Genomic DNA, 25878 nt, shown 5'->3' with positions numbered 1-25878 from the left:
TGGTATAGCCTTCCTTGGGACAGTAAAGCCAAAACAATGTGTCAAACTGAAGTAATATCAAAGAAAGTAAGTGCAGTACCGGGGACGCTATGAGGTTGGCCAACAACACTTCTTGACCTGTGAATGTCTGGTAAGTACTTCTCTGTCCTACAGGCTCCAGTGACCCAGGAAGCCCAAAAGAAGAAGCAGCAGTGCGGTAATAAACAGTCTCTGCAATAAGATTTTTGCAATCTTGTAATTCAAGCTGAAAGACATACAAAGATTGCTTGATGGTTTTAACCCTACTGAAAGGCAGAGTCTGACACTGTGTGAAACCACCAGTGATTTCTTAAAAGGTGAACTAATGTTAAATGTTTAATATGAATTTGTGAAAAGAACTGCCTGTTTTAGAACAGTGAAACCTTTACATTTTGCCTTTATTTAACTTTAAACCTGTACACTAATTTTGAGAATAAAAATGGGGAAAGTTACTTGATGTATTGACTATAGTTTGCGTTGTTTATGACTTCTGAATTATGTTGAAAAGAAGTATGTAAAAATCAGGCTTATGATTAAGAAAAAAACTGCTGAAGACCAGATCTCACCTCACGCAAACTAAAATGATGTAGGAGTCTAGACATTTTAAATGGTTTAATTATGTTTAAATGCAGATTGGGGATGTTTAATTAAATATCCCAGTCGGAATGTGTCTGAATAAGTTATGGTTGCAAAATGAGAATTTTTCTCTCTCAAAACACAAGTTTATTCAACAGTGTGTTGAAAAGTAATTTGGGTATATAATTTTTTAAATGTACTGCCTATTTTCAAGTAAAAACAAATGAATTCCTGCTGTAGAGAAAAATGAATTATTTAAGAAAGGCAAGAACACCCTAAAATTACTATGTAATAGAAAGTATCCTTTAGTATTTTCCACTGTGTTTTCTTCCATTCTAAAAGTTTTTCAAAAAAAGTTTTTTATTGAATATGTAATATCTATTATAATACACAAAGGCTATGTTTTATAGGTTACACAACAGATAACTGGATCAAAATATAACAAAGCCTCTGCTGTAAAGTACTATATATCAGAGAGAAAATGAATGTTTTGAAGAGCTGAGTGAAAAGAGAAGTATTGCCTAAAAAAATCGCCACAACACTGACCTGAGGTCTGTACGATTTAGTATTTTTTAAGCAAGCTGTAAATTTTCAAATGATTATTTGTTATTGAAAACCTGACAGCTACAAAACTGCTGGCAAAAGAAATACTGTTGAATTTATGTGAATAAACCTGTATATAGTGCCTAGCATAGTTAATCAGATTTAAAGAAAAACACCCTTATATTTTATATAAAATTTTTCTAATCCTTAGAATTATGTCCTTAGAATTATGTCACCTCTTGATAAATGTCATATCCGTTATTTAGAATAATTGCAGTACTTACGCTGATAACAACACAACAGCAATTAGGGTCCATTCCGGCATTTTGTGAATAATATTTGTATTTGTTAACCTGAAAAATAATAAGGGCAACGTCAAAAATTGTATGTTTTAGAACACAAATAAGATCAGAATAGTTGAAACTTACTATTAAGCAAGAATAAGGGGCTGGGTTTTAAGGCCTGATTTTGAGAAATGGTGAGTACCTCCAAGACCCATTGAATTGTGTGCTAGTATATTTATATCCAAGTATCCTTAAAAGAAGATTTTCAACCTCCTTCCTATTTATAGACACCCACAATGAGATCAGATTTTGGTCCCTATTACAGCAGTGTTAAAGCAGAGTAAGTCTATGGAATTCAGTGGAATTTGTCCAGATTTACACTGGAGTAGCTAATATCAGAATCTGGTTCGCTATATTTTTAACAATATTGCACAATATCTAGGTATTTTAAATGTTTGGCCTTCATCACCCTCTTATATCAGCACCTCACAAATAGTAAGAACACCCCTCTTTCTTTTCTACATCTGTTGTAATAGCTTGAAAGGTAGCAGAATTCCTCCTCCCACTCACTCATTGCTCCTATGCATGAGTGGTCTGTGATACAGGGGGGAAAAAAAAAGCTCTGTCAAAGAAACAGAATTTGTATTTAGTTCAGAATTCAGTGAGGTCCAAGGTCATTCTTATTTCCAGAGAGAGAGAGTTCAGAAGCCTAGGTCCCATACCAGCAAAAGTTCTGACTCCAATACTCCATATCTCCCCCTACTGATCAAGTTTCATGTTTCACATCTAGAGTAGCTGTCAACAGAGGTCATGGTTGCAAAGAGATACACAGGTTTCCACATAGCTAAGGCCAATCACCTGGTGATCTCTGAATACACTGGTCTACAATTTTTGAGAAGTCGTCTGCTTCAGAGATAAAATGTGCTATTTATTATGTATTTTGATGTGCTGAATTCAAATATGACAATTAAAACTGATTGGCTACTGTTTCTAAAATATTTAAGTTTTTACATTTTATGTCTATGTATATTGCGTAGATAGTAGAGTTTTAATCATAAATTGTAAACCTAGGTCTTTTCATGTGTTTATGGTTGCTTTACATGATAATATTTCACCTGTCCTGTTTATGGAACACTTTAAAAATCAGCAAAAGGGTTATATAAATAAAATTTATGATGAAACAAAAGGCAAAAAACTGTTATGTACATAGTTTAGTCCTATTCAGTGTCTACTCGGTGCTTCTTGGCTTGTCTCCTGTATTCATTAAATGGAGCATCTCTTGTCACTGTCCAGCAATAGTCTGCAAGCATTGATGGGCTCCATATTTCCTGATAGCGTTTCTCCATTGTTGCAATGTCCTGGTGAAATCGCTTGCCATGCTCGTCGCTCACTGCTCCGCAGTTCGGCGGAAAAAAATCTAGATGAAAGTGCAAAAAATGTATCTTTAGTGACATGTTGCAACCAAGGCTTTTGTATGCCTTGAGGAGGTTTTCCCACCAACAACCTGTAGTTGTCTGCCTTGTTGTTTCCAAGAAAATTTATTGCCACTAACTGGAAGGCTTTCCATGCCGGGTCTCTTCCTTGCCATGCAGTGCATGGTCAAATGCATCATCTCGAAGAAGTTCACGAATCTGAGGACCAACAAAGACACCTTCCTTTATCTTAGCTTCACTTAACCTTGGAAATTTTCCATAGAGGTACTTGAAAGCTGCTTGTGTTTTGTCAATGGCCTTGACAAAGTTCTTCATCAGACCCAGCTTGATGTGTAAGGGTGGTAACAAAATCTTCCTTGATTCCTCCCAGGCTCCAATGACTGTCGGAGTGGCCAATCTTTCTTGATGTAGTGGGAATCTCTTGCATGACTATCCCATTCGCAGAGAAAACAGCAGTACTTTGTGTATCCAGTCTGCAGACCAAGCAAGAGAGCAACAACCTTCAAATCGCCACAAAGCTGCCACTGATGTTGGTCATAGTTTATGCACCTCAAAAGTTGTTTCATGTTGTCATAGGTTTCCTTCATATGGACTGCATGACCAACTGGAATTGATGGCAAAACATTGCCATTATGCAGTAAAACAGCTTTAAGACTCGTCTTCGATGAATCAATGAACAGTCTCCACTCATCTGGATCGTGAACGATGTTGAGGGCTGCCATCACACCATCGATGTTGTTGCAGGCTACAAGATCACCTTCCATGAAGAAGAATGGGACAAGATCCTTTTGACGATCACGGAACATGGAAACCCTAACATCACCTGCCAGGAGATTCCACTGCTGTAGTCTGGAGCCCAACAGCTCTGCCTTACTCTTGGGTAGTTCCAAATCCCTGACAAGGTCATTCAGTTCACCTTGTGATATGAGGTGAGGTTCAGAGGAGGAGGATGGGAGAAAATGTGGGTCCTGTGACATTGATGGTTCAGGACCAGAAGTTTCATCCTCTTCCTCGTCTGACTCAAGTGAGAATGATTCTGGTGCATCAGGAACCGGCAGTCCTTTTCCATGGGGTACTGGGCGTATAGCTGATGGAATGTTAGGATAATGCACAGTCCACTTTTTTTCTTTGACACACCTTTCCCAACTGGAGGCACCATGCAGAAGTAACAATTGAGGTATGATCTGTTGGCTCTCTCCAAATCATTGGCACTGCAAAAGGCATAGATTTCCTTTTCCTGTTCAATCACTGGCGAAGGTTTGTTGCACAAGCATTGCAGCATGTGTGTGGGGCCCACCTCTTGTCCTGATCTCCAATTTTTCAGCCAAAATAAAGAAAATAGGCTCTCTTAACCATAGTGGTTATACTGCGCTTTTGTGATGCAAAAGTCACTTCACCACAAACATAGCAGAAGTTATCTGCACTGTTCACACAAGTACGAGGCATCTCTGCTCACTTTGGCTAAACAGAAATGTGTCCCTTTGCAAAATCAAACACTGACAAATAAGAGAGCACGACACTGTATGATTTCTAGAGCTGATATAGGGCAATTTGTTCAGCAGAGTGATGTAAGCTTCGTTATGATTGCATCATCCATGACTTCTAGGAATAACATGATGCAATTCATATCACGTATGACGCAATACCAGCTTCAGATTGCATCATTCATTGTTTTCCTTAAAAAGCAAGTACTGTCCAAACCCAGTCATACTTTTATTCATAGATCCAGTCAAAGATGTATTTTAGTCATTTCTGGTTTAAATTGAGATCCCTTCCCTTTATAACTCATTTATCCTCCGCCATTCCCAAGTCCAGGGTCGTATATACTGACCCAATAGCATACCTTGAAAACTAGAGCCAATCAACAATTTTAAGCATCATTTTCGTTCTCAGTGACCCAGAATTAGTAAAGTTTGACTACATTTATTTCAGAAGCATGTTGGCTGTAGAGCAGTGATATCAAGACAGAGTCTTTGTACTATACTCTATTCAATGAGGAGAAAGTGCAGAGAGCAGAGCACAGGAATGATCACAGAATCTCATGGTTGGAAGGGACCTCAGGAGGTCATCTAGTCCAACCCCCTGCTCAAAGCAGGACCAATCCCCCAACTAAATCATCCCAGCCAGGGCTTTGTCAAGCCTGACCTTAAAAACCTCTAAGGAAGGAGATTCCACCACCTCCCTAGGTAACCCATTCCAGTGCTTCACCACCCTCCTAGTGAAAAAGTTTTCCCTAATATCCAACCTAAACCTCCCCCACTGCAACTTGAGACCATTACTCCTTGTTCTGTCATCTGGTACCACTGAGAACAGTCTAGATCCATCCTCTTTGGAACCCCCTTTCAGGTAGTTGAAAGCAGCTATCAAATCCCCCCTCATTCTTCTTTTCTGCAGACTAAACAATCCCAGTTCCCTCAGCTTCTCCTCATAAGTCATGTGCTCCAGCCCCCTAATCATTTTTGTTGCCCTCTGCTGGACTCTTTCCAATTTTTCCACATCCTTCTTGTAGTGTTGGGCCCAAAACTGGACACAGTACTCCAGATGAGGCCTCACCAATGTCGAATAGAGGGGAATGATCACATCCCTCAATCTGCTAGCAATGCCCCTACTTATACAGCCCAAAATGCCATTAGCCTTCTTGGCAACAAGGGCACACTGTTGACTCATATCCAGCTTCTCGTCCACTGTAACCCCTAGGTCCTTCTCTGTAGAACTGCTGCCTAGCCATTCGGTCCCTAGTCTGTAACAGTGAATGGGATTCTTCCGTCTTAAGTGCAGGACTCCAAACTTACTGAGAGTGCAGTCCACGCCCTCCTCCAGATCATTAATGAAGATATTGAACAAAACCGGCCCCAGGACTGACCCTTGGGGCACTCCACTCGAAACCGGCTGCCAACTAGACATTGATCACTACCCATTGAGTCCAACGATCTAGCCAGCTTTCTATCCACTTTATAGTCCATTTATCCAGCCCATACTTCTTTAACTTGCCGGCAAGAATACTGTGTGAGACCATATCAAAGCTTTGCTAAAGTCAAGGAATAACACATCCACTGCTTTCCCCTCATCCACAGAGCCAGTTCTCTCCTTATAGAAGGCAATTAGGTTAGTCAGGCATGACTTGCCCTTGGTGAATCCATGCTGACTGTTCCTGATCACTTTCCTCTCCTCTAAGTGCTTCAGAATTGATTCCTTGAGGACCTGCTCCATGATTTTTCCAGGGACTGAGGTGAGGCTGACTGGCCTGTAGTTCCCCAGATCCTCCTCCTTCCCTTTTTAAAAGATGGGCACTACATTAGCCTTTTTCCAGTCATCCAGGACTTCCCCCGATCGCCATGAGTTTTCAAAGATAATGGCCAATGGCTCTGCAATCACTTCCGCCAACTCCTTTAGCACCCCCGGATGCAGTGCATCTGGCCCCATGGATTTGTGCTTGTCCAGCTTTTCTAAATAGTCCCAAACCACTTCTTTCTCCACAGAGGGCTGGTCACTTCCTCCCCATACTGTGCTGCCCAGTGCAGCAGTCTGGGAGCTGACCTTGTTCGTGAAGACAGAGGCAAAAAAGCATTGAGTGCATTAGCTTTTTCCACATCCTCTGTTCCTAGGTTGCCTACCTCATTCAGTAAGGGGTCCACACTTTCCTTGACTTTCTTCTTGTTGCTAACATACCTGAAGAAACCCTTCTTGTTACTCTTAACATCTCTTGCTAGCTGCTACTCCAAGTGTGATTTGGCCTTCCTGATTTCACTCCTGCATGCCCTGAGCAATATTTTTATACTCCTCCCGGGTCATTTGTCCAATCTTCCACTTCTTGTAAGCTTCTTTTTTGTATTTAAGATCAGCAAGGATTTCATTGTTAAGCCAAGCTGGTCGCCTGCCATATTTACTATTCTTTCTACACATCGGGATGGTTTGTTCCTGCAACCTCAATAAGGATTCTTTGTGTGGCACCAAGACCCATGTTGCTGCACAAATGGTCTACTGGATTTTGCACCAAGTGAAGCTTCATCCCTAGATATAACACAGCTGCAACAAGTCAAGCCTGGAGGTCACAATGCATGATTTACCATGGCCAGATTTGGTCTGATTGGATCAGGGGGTAGTCTTATGGAAAGCCACAGACGACAGTGGGTGTGGCTATTTGGGCATCCAAAGCTGTGAACACTCAGAGTTATTGTGGAGTTGTTAAATTATTCAAAGTGCTTCTTTTTCCTATCAGCACCCTTCTCTCTTACCTGGGTTCAGTTGAAACAGCTGCTTTTCACTTATGTTCTCATTTCACAAGGCACTGGGAAAGCTGGGAGACCTAGCAAAGGGCATCATTTCCATAATGGTGACCTTTCAGCCTGTCTCACCAGCTTACCCATTGGCTTCATCCAGAAGTTGTCTAAGATGGGGGACATGGCCCTGTGGGGGCATTCTAGGGACAGAGGGAGAGTTTTCCATCACAACCTTCAGGGTTTTATCTAAGAGGAAAGACTCAAGCCATTTGAGGACATTTCAACAGAAGAAACTGTTCCTGGAAGGTTTTCAAATAAGCTGTAGGGGCCTGAAATGTACATTTGTTGGGAGTCACCTATGGAAAGGCATATTGGCTGAATGGCCAATTGTGGCTTGTGCTGACAGCACTAGTCATATCATTAGTTCCCTTCAAGGGGCCTCCACTTGTTGGCTACAGACTGAAGCCCTTAACATGGGTGGAAGGAGGAAGAGAGCATATTTTGCCCCCTATCTGCTAACCCAACCCAGAAAACTATTCCTGTGCCCTGTAAACTAACTACCCTTGAGCCAAAATGATGACTTTCTCTGCCTGGTGCCCACACTAGGGTACATATTTTATAAAGTATGGCTCCACTCTGAATAGAGAATCTGAAAAAATGGCACACTTAGGGTTTGCCTATATTGCATGCTAAATTGGTGCCGATGCGATTGATACAGTGGCATCGATTTAGCGGGTCTGGTGAAGACGCGATGAGTCTATGGGAGAGCGCTCTCCTGTCAACTTCAGTACTCCACCTCACCGAAAGGTGGAAGGTTAAGTCGGTGGGAAAGCATCTCCTGACGACATAGTGTGGTGCAGACACCGCATTAGGTCGATGTAAGCTATGTCGCTCAGGAGGGGGATTGTTTCACACCCGAGTGACGTAACTTACATCTACTTAAGCAGCAGTGTAGACCAGGCCTTAGGTCTATGTTTCTTTCATCTCATTGATTTTCATACCAAATGTGCTCACTTTACGAGAAAGTTATTTTTTTCTAAACTGCAAGCCCTACAATCTCAGCTAGGGATCTGCACCACAAGTTGGGTTTTCTTTTTTGGGCAGGTCAATGTACACCACCAGTTACACTGGGCAATGTTAACAACTGGTTTTTGAAGTGGTAGCTCAATAAGTTACCCCTACAGGCAATTTTATAAAAGTTGTTAGACACCAGTGCCCACAGTTGGACCCTTTTAGGGAACTCATAGACTTTTAATAACTATGGGTAGTATGGCACCAGCTGCTGAGGTGGGAAAAAATATTGCATGATAGACAGATAATGCATGAGACCATCCCACCAGATTGTCAACTCTGAGGCACAGAGCAGAATGTTTCCTTCCACATGCAGCACATTTATCTGGAAAATGACAAACTCTGCCATGTCTTAGAGTGCCTCAGTGGTCAGCATATATTTCCAGGGAACCAGGAACAAATAGATTTTGGCCTTGCAATATGACACTTTTGTACTACATGAGAGAGAACAGCACAAAGTGGAGGAGTAGAGAGGTGGATCTGGCAGAACAATTTAAGTCAGTTGTTGAATACATCATGAGAATTTTTAGGTCAGGTCCCAAGATATCTTGCACATCAGACCCCAAGGCCCTATTCACACTACTGGCACAGTTAACACTACACAGGTTTATGTTTACAAAATGTAGATAAAATTCCATAACCATGGCAGTTAACAGTGTTTTGCCCCTGGCAGAGGCCAACCTATCACATGGTTGTCTTTTTGTAATCATGCCAATGTTAGCTATTCTGCCAGTTCTCCTTCCCTCACCAGTTTTGTATGGTAGGACACCCTAGAGTGCATTGTGCCAGACTGTTGCTCCCACTCTGTGTGTGTGTCATCTAGACAGTCTATACCTTGCAGAGGTAGTATGGAATAACTGGCCAGGTTTTCTCAAAATGTTCCAGTAAAATAGGTTATCCATGGCTATCTTATTATTTGCTAAGTCTGTGTAAAATTCCAGAATATTACAGCTAATATAGTGGTTCAAAATAATCACATATAAAACACAATGCCAATTACAATCTGTAAACTCTGCTTAGTCTGGTTTCAATAGAAGAGCAACAGATACCCAAATATGACCAATAAGGAGAACAAGACATCCTCACTGTTTCCCTTTCCTGCTTTATTTCCTCCTCAGCATAGTAATTCATTTCAACTAACCACCTTCTCATTCTTGGCATTACGCGTATCTGTGGTTATTGGTTTGGAAACCTAACATTTTTCTATTCATCTTTAGCGAAAAACACTCTATATATGAACATTTCGTATTTCTTTATCTGCCTGAGCAGGTGGCAGAGCTAGGGAGTTTCTTTTGTAAGTTAAAAACTAAAACAACAATATTATTTCTCCCCATCCTCAGTGAATCCAGGTGATTCTTCCAAACAAGATAAGTGTGTGACTATAGTTTAAATATCAATTTTATAAGTATCAGCCATGACTACTGAAGCAGTGCATCTCCATCTGTATTATTTCCTTCCTATGCTTTAATAAAATTAACATTGAGTACTAAATGAAATGGCCATGTCATATAATATACCCAGTATTTTTGGTTAAATAACATGGATTGTCTGAAACATACCAACATGTACTGACTACTATATGAAATTGTCTAGCAACAAAAAGTTAATATGTGCTAAACGGTTACTCTTTTCTGTTTGAAGACAAAACAAGGACTTTAAGGTCTTGACTCAATACCGATGACAGTGATAAAAACGACTAAAAAAATGCCTGATGGAATCATCTTGACAGGCAATTCATATGTAACATTCCAGTTAATCTGCTCTGATGAGATACAATGGAAGAGACAGCTCTAAACCACCTGGGAAAACGCTGTCAAATAGCAGAGAAAGCAGCTTTGTTTCAGTGCTCTACAAGGAGCCATTATTGATTAGAGCACAAGAAGGCGTCATTCTTGTACACAAACTAAGAGATGTAGTTATTTGTGTCAATTAACTCTTATTCAATGTTAGTATTGATTGGCAAGGTCTCAACACTAGTCATTGCCATCAATATGCTATTTACAGTAGAGGTAGTCAGAAGACAGATAACCTGCTGGATGCAGTATATAGATCGGTTGATGCAGTACTGTCACTGGATTGGATGAGTAGTCAAGATTCCACAACCAGTAACCTTTTGGTACAATACCTATCCTACAGCACTTGTGCAACTGTATTAAAAAAGCCATGTTAGGAAGATCAGACTAAAGCATGCAACCTACAGCTGTGAAGCCTTAAATAATAAGGAGCAGCAAAAGGGCAATCACTTTCAAAAACAAGCTGTGTGTCAACACCTAGGCGTCTGAAGACTAAAGCTTTCAAAAAACAGTCAAGTGCAAGTCCCCACTAAAAATGGTTCACTAATTCTGTGTCTTATCTTTAGCCAAAACTGCTACTTCAAAATAATCTGTGAGGGAGGGGAGAAAAATGTCAGTACAATTATATCTTTTAAAAATATGTTGTGGGGAAGAAACCTAGCAGCAATGTTTTAAAAGTAGAAGTTTAAGCCTATGATTTGGGATTGCAGAGTTCTAATTTTCTGTTAAAAAGTATGACAAAAGGTCCTACAAGTTTTTAAAGAGAGAAACTACAGCAAGTTTGCTTAGGCCAAGTAAGGCTAGATGACTAGGTGCTGAAAGCCAGAGAATGCCCCCAAGATCCCAAAAGATTCCAACTGGTCATTTTGGTGGTTTGGCTGGCTGGTGTCAAACCCCACACAGTACTGAAGCAGGTTTGCTTCATACAGCACAGCCTACAATAGAAAGGGAAAAGCAGTATTAAATCCAGCTGCAATATTTCCTCCATCCCTGTAGGTGGAGATATGACCTGCAAAGCTGCATTAGCAGCACGTGAAGGTATATAAACGTGTTCGGCAAACAGAATCAGGGTAGCAAAAGGATGACAGGTGAAGGAAAAAACAACAACCTAGGAATCAAAAATAAAAGGTAAAGAGAGAAAATATAAATCTTGCCTCTTCTCAATCATTGACAGGAGCACAGCCGAAAAAAAGAAAAAAAAAAAAAAGATGTTACTTACTTGTACAGTAACTTGAGTTCTTTGAGATGTTTTGTCCCTGCAGATACTCCACTTCAGGTGTCAGTGCGTGCCTATGTGCCTCAGATCAGACATTTTTGGTAGCAGCGTCCACATGATCCATGCAGGCATTCTGTAGACTAGTGGACTTGCTGGCCGACGCTTCCTGCAGATCCCATTGGCCGGGAATGGTGAACCACGGCCACTGGGAGTTGCCGGGGGCCGTGCCTGCGAATGGTCAACGTCCGCAAAACGTCTCGCATCCCGCTATCTGCTTACCCTGATGGGCTGCATGTGTCCCGCGGGCTGCAGGTTGCCAACCACTGCTGTACACCCTTGTACTGATCTGAGGGCATATAAGGCAGGGAGGGTGGACCCACCGCTGCTCCAGTTCCTTCTCCACCATGAAATCCAGCCTAATGCTGGGACTCCAAAGAAAAGAAGAAGAAGGGTGAGCACCCGTAGGGACAAAACATCTTGAAGAACTCAAGTTATTGTATGAGTAAGTAACTTCTCCTTCGTCTCTGAGTAATTGCCCCCTCTGAGCACTCGATTTCAGGTGACTTTTGCAGTGCCCAGGCTACAGGGGCTGGTGCTGAGAAGTCCTGTTTAGCCCAGATTGGAGAACAGCCATCCCAAAGGCTGTATCAGACTTGGAAACATACACTTTTAACTATTTACCGATTTTCTCCAGAAAATCCCTACTTTTTTTTAAAAAAGTCAATATTCGGGTTTTAGCAATTTCCACCAAATTTTGGGTGAGCCAGCTCCCGACTCCCCCCTTGAAGAGTCCCTGCTGCTGCGAGACGGGAAGGGAGTTGGGTCCCAGCAGCTGAGACCACACAACCACTGCAGTGACAGGCCCACAGGGAGCGGAATTCTGCCCCCCTGAGTACTGTCCCTGGTATTTGGGCCTTTCAATGCAGCCCATCTGCTTCCCCTGCCAGACAGAGTCCCCTCCTGACCTCAGCCCTTCAGCTCCCCCACTGTGAAGAGGAAGGGAGATGGGTTCTGGCAGCTGAGATTGTTTGACCACTGCAGTGACAGACGACAGGGGGCAGAAAGCTGCACCCTGTGAGTACTGGTGCCCATAGCTGCCGCTGTCTTTTGTTTTCAGGTTTTACCTATTTTCACTTTTTAAAATTTTGGAATAAAAAAATTGATAAATTCCCAGGAAATTTTAAAATAAAACCTGAAAATGTAAGGCCTTACCTATGGCATAGTGCTGGGAAAAGGTGTGAATGGATGATCAGGTGATAGCTTTACAGATGCCTTTGACAGGAACATTCTTGAGCAAAGCCATAGAGGTAGAGTGTGCTCCAGTGGAGTGGGCAGTCACCCTTGAGGGCGGATGCACTGTAGAGAGTTTGTAGCAGGACAAAATGCATCCAGAGACCAACATGGATAGTCTTGGGGTAGAAATAGGGGTTCCTTTCATTCTATCTACAAAGGAGACAGAGTCTAGGAGAGGCTTTGAAGGGTCTAGTTCTTTCTAGGCAGAACACTAGTGCCCTCATAACATTCAGAGTGTGCAGACTAGCTTCCACCTTGGAATTGTGCAGTTTAGGGTAGAAGATGGATAACTGAATGTCCTGGTTAATGTGGGCGTATGAGGTGGTCTTTTCATAACTTTAATTACTCACATCTGGAGGATGAAGTGAAATTTGAGAGGCATTAAAACACAAACCCCTTTACACTGCTGAATAACCTCTATATGTTGGAAGCAGTTTATTGGAGTATGTTTAGCTATGTAAATTTAAAGCATATTCAAAAATCAACCACAAGAGGGGGAGGTTGCGTGCACTGAGTAAGTGACACTGGTACTTTCAGTAAAATTTAGTTAATAGTTAATATACATTTTAATTTTTTCACAAAAATGTAAAAATTAAAGATTCTCTGGGAAAAATGCAAATTCCACATTTTTCCGCGGCAAACGGATTTCTAGGATCCATGCTCATGACTCTCAACCAATATATCAAAACAGCCACTTGGTGAAGGTTGACAGCTAGATGACCACAGAGATGAAGCTAGATGGTCTTTTCTTTTGGAACCAAGATATTTTCTTAGGTGGTGCTGTTGCCTGTGATATGTTTGAAACTGGATGGGGCAGGACCTTTGGGCTGGTCTGCGGTCTGCTGTACCTGCTTTTGCTTGCAGGATAATAGATTCCTAAGTACTGAAGATTTGCTCTGAAGTGGAGGTATTTAGTCATGGTATCAATGAACAGCTTGGTGGCCTTGAACAGAAGATCCTCCATTGTGCTCTGGACCGTCCTAGAATACCATTGGGCTGTAACCAGGATGAACGGCTGTCATAAGGTTTGGGGTACAATCCAGACCAGTAAGAGGATGTGTCAACGGTTACCTGTAAGCCAGAGTGCCTCACAATGTTTGGTACTGTAGCTCCCAGCCTGTGATATTCAGTCAGCAACAAGCATGCAGGACAGACCTTGAGTGTTTGGGTGCTATGCAGCCAGCCTGGTTCAGCAGTTCTGACCCTAGCAGCCTGTCCACAGCCCCACAGCTCCACTCTGGCTTCCATCAGCCTTGGTTACAACTAGCAAAGTGATCCCAACACACTCCTAGTCCCAAATTTCCCCAAAACCGTGTGCAAGTGAAAACATGCATCTAAAAGTCTAAAACTAGCAAAGTACAGGCTTTGTTCAAGATGGTTTTTCTCACCAATCTGCACCTCTTCCAGAGGGGCTTGCAGAGACTCAACTATTCTTTTCATGAAGTCTTGAAAAGGTTTGAAGTCATCTGCACAGGAGAGGGGGAAAGCAGCACTACAGCCCCATCTGGAGAAGAAGAGGATTTATTAGTGGGTGCTGTAGCTTCCCAATCAGCCCTCAGTTCTTGCTCCTCAAAGGGTTCCTCCTGACAAGAGGACAAGTGAAGAGGGTACTGAAAAATAGTGTAGCTCTCTCTCCTCGTGGCCCTATTGAGAAGTTGTGCTCTATAGGACTGGTCTCCCCATATGTGGCCCAGGGATTCCAGAAGAGCCCTTGAGATGGGCATAGGGGAAGGGTGGTGGACCCTAAGGGTGGTCATACCAAGAGGGCTGTTGATCGGCTTGCATGTGCCTGGGTCTCGATGAAATTCTTTCAGAATAGACTTCTGGAGAGGGAGATCTGAACAAGCAGGTGGTGAAACCCTGAGATTTCTGGAGTCAGAAGAGGAGTCTTCCCCTCTATTGAAGGTGGGAGCAGATCTCATTGGTACCAGAGAGTGCTCTGGAGGAGTGGTTTTCTTCAGTACCATTAGTAGGGGAGACCTGGGCTCCTCAGAGACTAGGAGATTTCAGGAACAGGAATCTGCTCGGTACAGGGAAGGCAGGACACTGGAGAGCCGAGTCCGCTGTACCTGAAGCCACTAGTACCAAAGATGGCAAAGGGTCGTGATCGGAATGCCCTTGGTGATTGTGCCCTGCTGGAGGGGCAGGGACTGGGGCAGCTGGTGCTAGTACTGATCTCTTCGAGGTGGCAGAGTTATTTTGCGTGGCTGGTTCTGAACCAGGTACTTCCATCAGTACCAGGTAGAGCTGTGTATCAAGAAACTTTTCAGTGTAAGTAGCACTAGAAGTCTTTTTAGTTGGAGCAGGAAGTGCAGTACAGGAGGGTCTAGAAGCCTTGACTGTACCTGAGATGGGACATGAGATCTCATTGTCGATTTCTGAGGCAAAGTACCCCCTTTCTTCAATGCTTCTCTATCAATGGACTTAGGTCTCTTCTTTTTTGAGCCCTTTGAGCTAGTCTCTGGAGCCGGCAATGATTCTTACTCAACAGAGATAGAGCCGTAGAAGTTGAAGGACAGCGTTGGTTGGCTGACCCTGACACACTGAGTTAGGGCTGTGGTGGGCCCTGAGTTGGAGGAAGGTTGCACAGAACCCACCATGGGAAGCAGCTTAAGTCTAGCCTCCCTCAGTTTCCTGGGTCGGCTTTCAAATCTGATGAAGATCTTGCATGTTGACATGATGTGTGTCGCCCCCAGACAGTGGGGATAGCTGGAATGACTGTTGCTGAGGGGAAAATGACCTTCTACATGTCTGGCAGGTTTAGAACCCTGACTGTGAAAAAGATGGCGGAGGGAATGAAAAGACCACACAATAAGTGTGCAAGGTAAGTAAAAAGTAAAATAAAAATACAAATTTAAGGATAAGCTGAAGTAACTGGAGCAACAGCAGGTCCAGCCTGCCTTATACGCCTCGGATTGGAGCATAACAATGTACAGCACACAGGCATGGACCACGCAGACACTCCTACCAAAAGTTTCTGATCAGAGGCACACATGTATATGCACACCAGAAGCGGAGTACCCACAGAAAATTACTCAAAGAAGAAAAAGCTAATTTTGACATGGGAAGTTGCAGGAGCAATAAAGAAGCCCAAACTTTAGGTAACAATTGGGTTAAACAGAAAACTCTGGGAAAGACAAATGCGTGCAGGTCATATTTCTTTTAGCATCAAAATGCCAATCAATTTTACTTTGGTACATTTTCTCATTAAATTAATGTCAGCTCCTGCCTGAGTGATCCAGCCTGATCCTTGCCTCTAACAGGAATAGGACACAACAAGTGGGAGACAAGATCCAAGCACACCCACAGTGCTTTTGGGACAAAACTTGGCTCTGAGACCCAACAATCTAGAATTTTCAGAAAAGAAGCTCTTTTAGCAATATAAGGGCTCACTTACCCCAGGGATAGAACATACTGCCTCCCATGCTCCAAGAGGCAGGTGGTCACCTTGAAAGGAAACTTACAAATGAAGTGCCGAGAAACATAGGAATTGCCATACTGAATCAGATCTAGTATACGATCTCAGAATGTGGCCAGCACCAGATGTTTCAGATGAAGGTGCAAGAAAAGTGCAAAAGACAGTCATTGAATAACATGCCCTAGGAAAAGTTTCTTCCTAACTCCCATTAAGGACTGGTTTATGCACTGAAGTGCATAAGTAATTATATCCAAACTCCTGGTTTTTTGTCCATAATATAACAACTCTGGATATTCTTGTTATCTGTATAAAGTGTCGAATCATTTTTTTAAAATCCTGCTAAGCTCTTGTCTTCTGTGGTATCTTGGGACAAGGAGTTCTATGGGCTGATTGTGCATTGGGTGAAAAAGTATTTATTTTTATCAGTAGTTGGTCCAATAAAAGATATTACCTCACTCGCCTTGTGTCTCTAACTTATTCACTTAGTCATTTAACCTAGATTTCTATGTAAATACCTAATTTTCTCTTAGTCTTTAACAAAGTGCCCTGACAGACTCTGGAGAGTTATTTGACATCTCAGTTTTCGTAACAAAAGCTTACAGGCACTGAGGGACTTTGCTTGGGAAGAACTATAACCATTCTGAACTGTCTCCAGAGATCTCTTTAGAGCGCTTCCCAACAGTGGTGATTGAATAAAATGCTGTCCAAAAGAGGCTGAACTGAACGTGTTCCTTTAAAAACCAATGGAGCTGAAAATTGCTGTTGCTCAGTTCACCACATTCTCTTTTACCCTTCTTTAACTAAACTCTCCCACATTATGGCCATGTGTTTTATCCCCTATGATGGGCCTTCAACAATTTTTCAGTACACGAAGCAGAAAAGAGAACTTCTATTTGTCAGAGATGCCCACTCATTATTTTATTCAGCATTTCAACCCTATTACATAGTAAGTGGTACTTAAGGCCCTGAATCTTCCAAGTACTTCAGCAAATGGTTTAACTGTCCCTTGTGAGTATTCATGCTGAAATCAATGAGACTACTCATGTGAGTAAAGTTAAGCCTGGGCATATAAGCGTTTGCAGGATTGGAGATCTATGCATCAATGACTACTGCTTTTATCCTCATGTCCATGAGGTAGTATTTGCCACCAGCTTCTGCTGCAGCAGAAGTCCAGGTACGGATGGAGAAAAGGCCCAATGAATTGTTCCTTCTTGCTAGGAGCAGTATGAAGGAAAAATAAATGTAGGCTTAGTTGAATTGATTCTACAGATAACTGAAGTGGAGAATTTGGCCCCACACTATGCACCTTGTATTTTGTAATCTTGTTCTCAGCAACAATGATGTGAATTCAAAATAATTACTTTATTTAGGTTCCTAAAGCACCTAGGTGCATTGCTCTAGGTGCTACATTAAATTCAATATGTAGAAAAACAATCCCCAAACTGCAATTAAACATAAACCAACTGCCAAGTAAAGAATTCACCTAAGATCCTCCACATTAGAAGAACTCCCAATTAGCTACCAATGGCCTTCAACTCACACCTTATCCAAAAGTGTTGCAAAAAGGTCTCAACGTTAAGTAACTGAAAAGACAACTCAAACAACATCAGATGCAATTAATAAGAAAGATTTTGTTCTATTTTGTTTCAACACTAGAGATTGGAATACTGCTAAGACACTGCTCCATATATTTAGATATTTAGGAGGAGTAAAAAAAAAAAAAAAAAAAAGGGAAACATAACAATGACGAGTCCTCAGGCAGGTTGCAATTTAGATCATATTAACAATAAATTGGCAATAAAAGTTCAGTTGGGATATCGGGCAACAGATCCTAACAAATAATAATGAAGATGGTAAAATCTGTATGTCTAAAGCCTAATAATAGGGAGCCAAATTTAACTAATATGTCCAAAATTGCTTTCAGGTATGCTTTTGAAAGAAGTGTGTTTTGGTGCTGAGACACTACTGTGATGGGTCTGTTACAAAGGCCCATGGTTGGAGTACACCAAAATCCATGCTAGTTTCAGCAATCCAGAGAACTCAGTCAGGCTGAGGGGACTATTATGAATTTAGCATTACAGACTGACTAAAAAATCCTACATTTCTGTAAACCCAGGTCATTCATGTATGTGGGGTATACCCCTGCAACTCTAGCATATATGAAAGAAGCTCTTCCCTAACGCTTTACAAATTTTTGGCATAGTTGCTAGGAGAAAGTGTGGAGTTAATCAGGATTTATTTTAAAAAACAGCAATTATAGAAATTATAGAAATTAAATTTTAAAAAATTCATGCGTACCACCTCTATCACCATAAAAAAAATGTTTTCTGTCTTTACAAGTCCCAGCTCTTTAGTCTAAACTGGTCTTTGAAGATGTTAGCCAAAATTAAGGGTTCAAGTGGAACTGACATTCTACTCATTAAAATATAAATGCCACAAGAAAAGAGTTTTTAAAAATTCTTGGGTTGCACTGAACGGCCAAGAGCAAAAACATTAACACCTAAAGTCAATGTCCTGAAACATGGCTCGGCCACTCATAATTAGCAATTGCTATCACTCCCTCTTCTTGCTGGGGCTCAAGGGCATGGAGCCTGTATTGAATCTGTGTTGTGTCAGTGAAGAGGAATTGGCTGCTGACCCGCAGAGTGGGTAGGTGTTTAGAAAAGTTACCACCACCCTCTTTGTCTGTGCTGCCACCTTCCTCAGCGCTCCTGGGATCTAGGTTCACTGAGGCCATAGGGAGAGATTAAAGCTCACTGGCTCCCGGTGGTAGGGAACTAACACGGTTCTTAGCTATTGTCTATCCTTCCCCTTGCAATCAGGAGTAGAGTGGGCCAAGCTTGACTTTCCTCACTGCTCAGGGAGTTGGCAGCAACCATCATTAATCACACCCCATAGCCCCATTTAGCCCAGCTGCAGGGTGCACTGAGGAAGTGACAGATCTCAAACGCCCATGCTTAATAGGAGATGACAGGGCAGTAGTATCTTTAAAGGACTCATCAGCATCCTCCTGAGACCACTGGCCTACTTCTTAAAAATATATAAAATACTCATAGTGACCCGAGCACAGTCAGTGGAGCAGGGGATGGGGCTGCCTTGTTAGTCCACAGGGAACATGATGTTACCTACACTGACCTACTACTGAAGCAGGGCAAATCTTCACTGGGGTTCCTTTGATCCTAATTCATGTGTGTCTACATTAGATGTTATTTACTGAATCAGGAAAAATCCCTGCAAAGACCAACACTTACCTGAAAGTTTTGACAAGATTTTTCAGTTCCATGTAAACATCACCTAGTGTAATCTGAAGAGGGCCCAAAACTGCAGGCAATCTGGAAGCAAAAGGATATTAGGTTATTTTCTTTCTTTCTATACACAACCATTTGCTCCTCAAATAGGGCCTTATCCAAAGCTCACTGAAATCACTAGAAAGACTTGTATTGACTTCTTTGAGCTTTAAATCTGGCATATAGCTTACACTTCAGATTCATTTATTAGAGAAGGCATTGCTGCAATGTCACTGCATTTTACAGTAGCTATTGGAGAAGAGCATAATAGGATACGACTTTTGATATACTTGCTGCTTAGCAAGTTATGTTATTAATCAGCTTCCAATGTCAGTTATGCCAAGGCATTCTTACAAAAGCAATTAGGTTTACAATATGGAAGACTAGAATTTTAAGTGTCAAAACTATTTCAAATTTGCAATATTTAGATTTCTTTGGCAGTGAAATAATTTAATTTTCTTAATTAAGTCTTCAAGTGGAGGATAACACACACCTAGGACATATCTACTTGAGAGAAATGGCATTTGTACCCCCCTTAAAAGTTTGCACCCAGCTCATAGCTGTTTAATTGATTTAGTTGTTAAGTGAGTAATGTTCCTACTCTCATAATTTTATTTGGGTTCAAAAAAAGTAGTCAGAGAAAATTACACAACTGAATTAGCAGCTAGGTGCAGAGAATATACCTAATATTATATAGGTATATTAGTAGCTGAGAGGCCATGTCACACCTACAGAGCACAAAGACAGTACAAATTAAATTCACCCTTTGCTAGTAGTATGAGAAGGTTCAGCATAAGTGACAGATGTGATAAATTAATGAGGGAATGAGAACATGGATTTGTAATATAATAAAACTATTTCAAACCATGCTCTTGGTAGCTGTGATGACATTCACTCTGGCAGAAATACGGGGAAGTTTTCTTAGGATCTCTGATTAAAAATCATCAATTTTGTTACAATGCAGTTCTGATAAGAAATGCTAATGGAACTTTAAAAAAAAAAAAAAAAAAAAAAAAAGGGCGGGGGGGAGGGGCTCATGCCAAGGTAGCCTAGGCAACACAGACAAGCCATAGTCATTTAAAAATAATAATGTTTTAGACTAAGTTCTTATTCATGGTCCTTAAAATGTTGTTTCTTGTCTGCACTGCTTAGGCAAAGTGGGTTAGCAGGAGACATTTTTATATGGTGTTAAACCTTGCTGGTTTAGCCATTTTTAATGCCATGTATATAGGACCTTGAACTGCAATATGCTTTTTTCTTTAGTGCACAAAGGCCCTATCTATGATAAAAAGGGAATAGTGTTTAGAAACTTAAAATTCAGTTTAGACAGGCTTTAATGTAGTTTGGCTGCCTTCAGCCAGTGGAGGCAGGGACAAAGCATGAAAAAAAAAAAAAATCACATAAGCCTCATCACATTAGCCATGTATATAAGAAACTGATTCAGTGAGAACTTTGCTGGAACTATTTACCGGTTTTCAAAACTATGCTTTCTTCTGTGTAGATGTGGCCATATCTGTTTAGTGACAATATACTTGATACCAAACAAGACATAACAATACTTTTCCTGCCCCAGTTTCATTATAATTTCGAGCAAATATTCCAGTTCAGCTTTTAAAGTTAGTGTGTTAACGTTATTAGCAATACTTCATATTTTTAAGTCTATCAGAAAACTCTTTTAAACAAGGAAAAGAAGTTAGTTAGTTTTCCATCTAGACAATAAGATCATTTTGACTTCTTAAAAGCACTTATCCCTTATTTAAGCTCCATGCATATTTACAATAGCAAACATTAAAATCCACAAAATACACAAATTGCAGTGGAATGTATTCCACAGTTAAACACCAACAACTCCCACAAGCCTGTGACAACCCCTCTCCCCCCATGCAGAGGGAGGATAATGAGCTTTACAACATGAGCAGAAGCTTACCAAACATGGGCTCTGACACACCTAAGAAAGGGGCAAGTTCCTTTTGTAAGATGCCCTGCCAGCAGGCCCTTCCTTTATGACCCAGGAGGTTGTCAGATTGAGCACATCCACTAACAACTACAGTTGTATCACACATAAAGAGACAATACCTCAAGCAACTAAATCCCAGCTAATTAAAGAATTTATGGTTTTATCTTATATTTTAATTTCTGGATGGAATTTAATAGGCAGTAAATGGACATCGCAGAGCACTTGTGTAACGTGCTCAATATATGTGGCACTGATTAATGAGCAGGCAGCCACATTCTGAGCTAATTTGGGCTGGAGACTTAATTTAGTCATAAGTACTCAAAGAGAAAGAAGGGATACTTACACTTTTCTCAATTTTTCAAGTACAATCTGCTTTCGAATCTGCATTTGGGCATGAGAATCTACAAGCGGGAGGATGGGATCACCCTGCTGGTCATCCTACATTAAAATACAAAAACATAATGAACACATGGTAGACATCTGAATTTTCAAGTCAATTTTTTAAAGTCAGTAAAACAAAGCAATATTGTGGCCAATTATTGATTGTTTTCCCCATTGTTAAATTTTACTGTTTCTGAGCAGAAAAAAATGGCACAAGTGCAATAAATGTTTACATACATGAAAGGAAAGAATATTCAAAACCTAAAGGCTAGATTTTAGAAATAATGATCTATTTTAGAAATAATGATCTGGCTTCAGGGTAGTGGAAATTGTAGTTGGACAGGAGTGGTTAGGAATTGTATGAGCTCCTGAAGGACTGAACTGTTAAATCGGGCCTTAATTACAATTTGCTTACTTGTTGAGATTCCCAAGTCAAGCCAGGCCTACCTATATTACTAATCTATTTTTTTTCCTTTCTTCAGAATCCATTATGGACGGTGTCATAAAAACTAATGACAACTTTTCAGGGGGAGTCTTATGTAATACTCAGGCCTGGTCCACAATACCCCCCCATTTCGAACTAAGGTACGCAAATTCAGCTACATTAATAACGTAGCTGAATTCGAAGTACCTTAGTTCGAACTTACCGCGGGTCCAGACGCGGCAGGCAGGCTCCCCCGCCGATGCCGCGTACTCCTCTCGCCGAGCTGGAGTACCGGCGTCGACGACGAGCACTTCCGGGATCGATCCCAGAAGATCGATTGCTTACCGCTGGACCCGGAGGTAAGTGTAGACCTACCCTAACTGATCCCAGATAACGTCTTCTTTCATTTTAAGCACACTACAGTTACTTTATTTAATAAAAATAAGCTTTTGCAAAATTACTCCTTCTCATATTGAAAACTTCCTAAAACTTAAAGAAACCCAGAACTACATACACCAACACAAAATGCGTAACCTAGTCTAGTCAGCCAGAGTACTGTCTCCATATGATTGAGACAAAAGGAACTGGATGTTTAGAGCTGGCCTACTCGACTTGGAAGAGGTGAAACCTCATACAGTTTTACATCTCTTTGTGTCTATAAATCCTCCTACCAGAAGACAGACAGGAAGAGATGCAAAGCTCTGTGACAGGATGACTTAATGCCTAGAAAGTGAAAAAGTTCCCAAAGCTATATGGTTCCTTGCAATATTTGAAATCTAAAAGGCTGGGAAGTCTCTGCGATTCCAAGGGAGATGTAGAGGGAAGCAGTTGCTCTGAGAGCAGGGATGCTGGTTGTGTTTGGCCCTCATGCAGAGGCCACAGAGGTAGAGTGGAGGAAAAGACTCATTCCACTCTTTCTTCCCTCTATGCATCTGCACAATGGCCAGATAGAATTAATTTAACCTTTAACATTCTTACATTAGTTCAGTTTAGCAGTGCTTCCTTTCTGTGCTTTATACCAAGTTAAAGCACACTTAAATAGCTGATTAGTCCATGGCATTCTGTAACGTAACAAGAAGCTGTTGAAAATGAACATGAGAATTCATTATTTTAGCTGGCCAAAATCTAGGTAACTGCTCAGGAGCTGACCATCCTTAATTATTGTTATTACTAGCTGAAAGCCCGTTCTGTCGCACAGATGTAAGTTGTAAAGTCATGTGCCTCCATTTACCAGTACATATGGGAACAGACTGCAAATCCTAGTGATGACTGAAACTGGTGACATTCTAGAGAAAAAGAGCTGTCAGCCATGCTTGTAACTGTTTCCATTGCTTCACACTGATGAGCCTGGGAGGTTAAATTCATAACTCTGCTAGACACTAAAAAACATGGATTCAACAGAGACACTGGATTTACGGCTTATTACAACAATCTGTAACACACTAACCCCTGGTTTTTGTCCTATGACTGCAGAAGTTTTAATGGGCCACTCTATCTTGAATGATCCTTTAGAATATGTGCTAACTACTTATGCCAAACAATCTGTTCCACCTTGGAATTAATTGTGACACTTGGAGTACCTTTCCCAGACCTGAAGAAGAGCTCTGTTTGGCAAACGCTTGTCTCTCTCACCAACAGAAGTTGGTCCAATAAAAGATATTACCTCACCCATCTTGTCGCTCTAATCACATGGACTCAGACATTCTAGCTTCAGAGTGACAAACAGAAGGTGACAATGCTGAAATTTTACTATGAGATTATTATCAACGTTTATATTGTGGTAACACCTAGAGGCCATATAGGTCAGTGCCCCATTGACTTAAGCACTGTATAAACATACAGAACTAAACAGTCCAGTTTTTCAGGATACTTACTTTAACACTGCTAGGATGCTCCGCTCCTTCCACCTGTGTTGTTGCTTCTTCAGTCAAGAGGCATTTTCCTTTATAGAATTCCTTTACTCTTAGTCCTAATAGTTCTGTTTCTTCTTTTAGTTTTTCATAGCTAGGCAAAGGTTTAACTGTTGCACCTGTGCCCCCAAAAGGCAAAGACTGGTTCAAACTGTTTTTAGATTCCCTTGTATCAGCAGCAGCGTCATTAAGGTCATCTGCTGTTTCTAAGTCATCCTCATCAAGTTCTTCTTTCTCACAGTTGACAGCTGATGTGTGTTCCGGTAAGTGTACAGTAGCATAGCTGGATCCACAGAGAAACTTGTAAGTTTCTTCAGTTCTCCATTCAATAAAAGTCTGCTTAAGCACATCTAACACATTACGTGTAGCAGTAAGGGAATCAACTGGTACACTCATTTCAGGTTTGATATGCTGCTTTGATTTAGCAAGTATTTTTTTGAGTTGTTCTGCCCCCTCTTTGCTCACACCTAGCAAAACTACTTGTGAACCGTTACACCTACCTTCATAGTTTTCTGCATTTTTTAAGTTTTCCGATATAATAATGTCTGAAGAAATGCCACTAACAGAACAAGAACTCTTTTTTTCCTGGATATCTAATTTGCACTCACTTAATTGTTCGGTGACATTTATCACTCTATGGTCTCCATCTCTATGCGTGGAGTTTATATTTTGACCAGGCTTCTTTTTGAGTATACTTTTTTTGTGCAATGGTCGCACCAGACTGGTTGCATTTGATCGATTTTCTGGTAGAATAGAGGAAACAAATTCTTGTTCAGTATCACTGCTGCTGTCACTGTATGTGCCATGGGAAGCAGAGTCACACTGGCTTGCTGATGTCTTAGGATTTTCAATATCTGAGACTTTAATGACTTCATCATGTAGTTTTACTTCTTCCCCAGACTGGCCACTGTTACAGAAGAAATAGACTATCATTAAAACACAGGACAGACTTCAGTTATAATAGCATTTGCAAACTAGATGATTTTGAATAGCATATATTTTAAGAATGAACAAATAATTTTGTTCTAGCAAAGGTGTATTATTTTATTTAACATTAAGAATTAGACCCTTACTAAGGGATCTAAATAAGATTTGTTTTCTAAGAAAAAAATTTCAAATGTAAAGTGTTTTAGTGTTTAGTAATCAAGATGACTACTGCAGATACTATACAGCAGACATCTTATGTTGCAAATGAGGGGTAGGGAGGAAAAGAAAAAACAAAATATATTTGCTTTGACAAAATTTAGAAGAAAAAAAGAGCACAAGGTCAGACTTATGCTGCCAAATCTTAGCACCTTAAAATTCTAGAGTGAATACAGGCATTTTAAGCCACATTTTTCCATTATATGAATGAAATACAGTATGCTGATTAAGAACAAGAGGATAGCAGATTACTTGTTTTTGCAGGAATATGCGAGTTTGCCCCCTAATGGCCAAATGCTGTAGAGGAAAACATGCAAAAAAAAAATCACAATTTACAGAACTAACAAAGAGGTGGAAGCAAACAAAGAGTGGTAGGATTTATATATTTCAGATATAAATGTTTTATATTAAGACTCACAGAAGCTTTCAACACATATAATTGGTACCATTTAGTTTATAAAGGATCAATGGTACAAAATATGCAGAGTACAAACATTGTGTTTGTGTCAGGTTTCAACAGCTTCAATTAAGAGATACAGGCTACGAGCAGCTGTACACTAAATCATACAGATCAAATACTCTTTTTAGCATCACAAAGGAAAAAGCTAAACAAGGCAAATATTCTTTGTGTGGTCTGCAATAATGGTACATTATATATTGCAGCAAAACAGGAAATCAAAGGCTTCCCTTTCCAACTGTGAATACTGTACGTTAAATGTAAGAATCATTGATTCAGCTGTACCTTTGCCCCTCCTTCAGCAGTTCTATATCTGGTGGTCTGCCAAAAAGAAAAAAAGATTAAGGATTTAATAAAAAGGAATTTCAAAGGTGACACAGTAACAGATGTTTTTGAAACATCTTTTTGGAACAGTTTCCCAACAACTGATACTGAAAAATGAACAACTGGAGCT

General features: G+C 40.8%; 1 protein-coding gene across 11 annotated transcripts in view; it reads right to left on the bottom strand.

Annotated features, from left to right (window-relative positions):
* Nucleotides 1-25878, bottom strand: part of RPAP2 (RNA polymerase II associated protein 2) — a 71898-nt gene that overhangs the window by 29150 nt on the left and 16870 nt on the right. For 4 of the 11 annotated variants that reach the window (XR_010590005.1, XM_042840562.2, XM_042840564.2 and 1 more), the window contains exons 7-12: nt 25710-25745; nt 25220-25264; nt 23789-24731; nt 21453-21547; nt 19117-19197; nt 1422-1490 (exon numbers count right to left, since the gene is read on the bottom strand). Coding sequence is in view for 9 of the 11 variants with exons in the window: in XM_042840562.2 (XP_042696496.2) it covers nt 1422-1490; nt 19117-19197; nt 21453-21547; nt 23789-24731; nt 25220-25264; nt 25710-25745 (1269 nt within the window). In the remaining 2 variants the exon portion in view is untranslated. The remainder of the gene's footprint in view (nt 1-1421; nt 1491-19116; nt 19198-21452; nt 21548-23788; nt 24732-25219; nt 25265-25709; nt 25746-25878) is intronic. The other 7 variants (XR_010590006.1, XM_042840566.2, XM_065555535.1 and 4 more) reach the window with 3 other exon arrangements.

Source organism: Chrysemys picta, chromosome 8 (assembly GCF_011386835.1).
Source record: "Chrysemys picta bellii isolate R12L10 chromosome 8, ASM1138683v2, whole genome shotgun sequence".
Lineage (NCBI taxonomy): Eukaryota > Metazoa > Chordata > Testudines > Emydidae > Chrysemys > Chrysemys picta.
The sequence above is the reverse complement of the archived record's forward strand: the minus strand, read 5'-3'. Positions and strand labels throughout refer to the sequence as shown.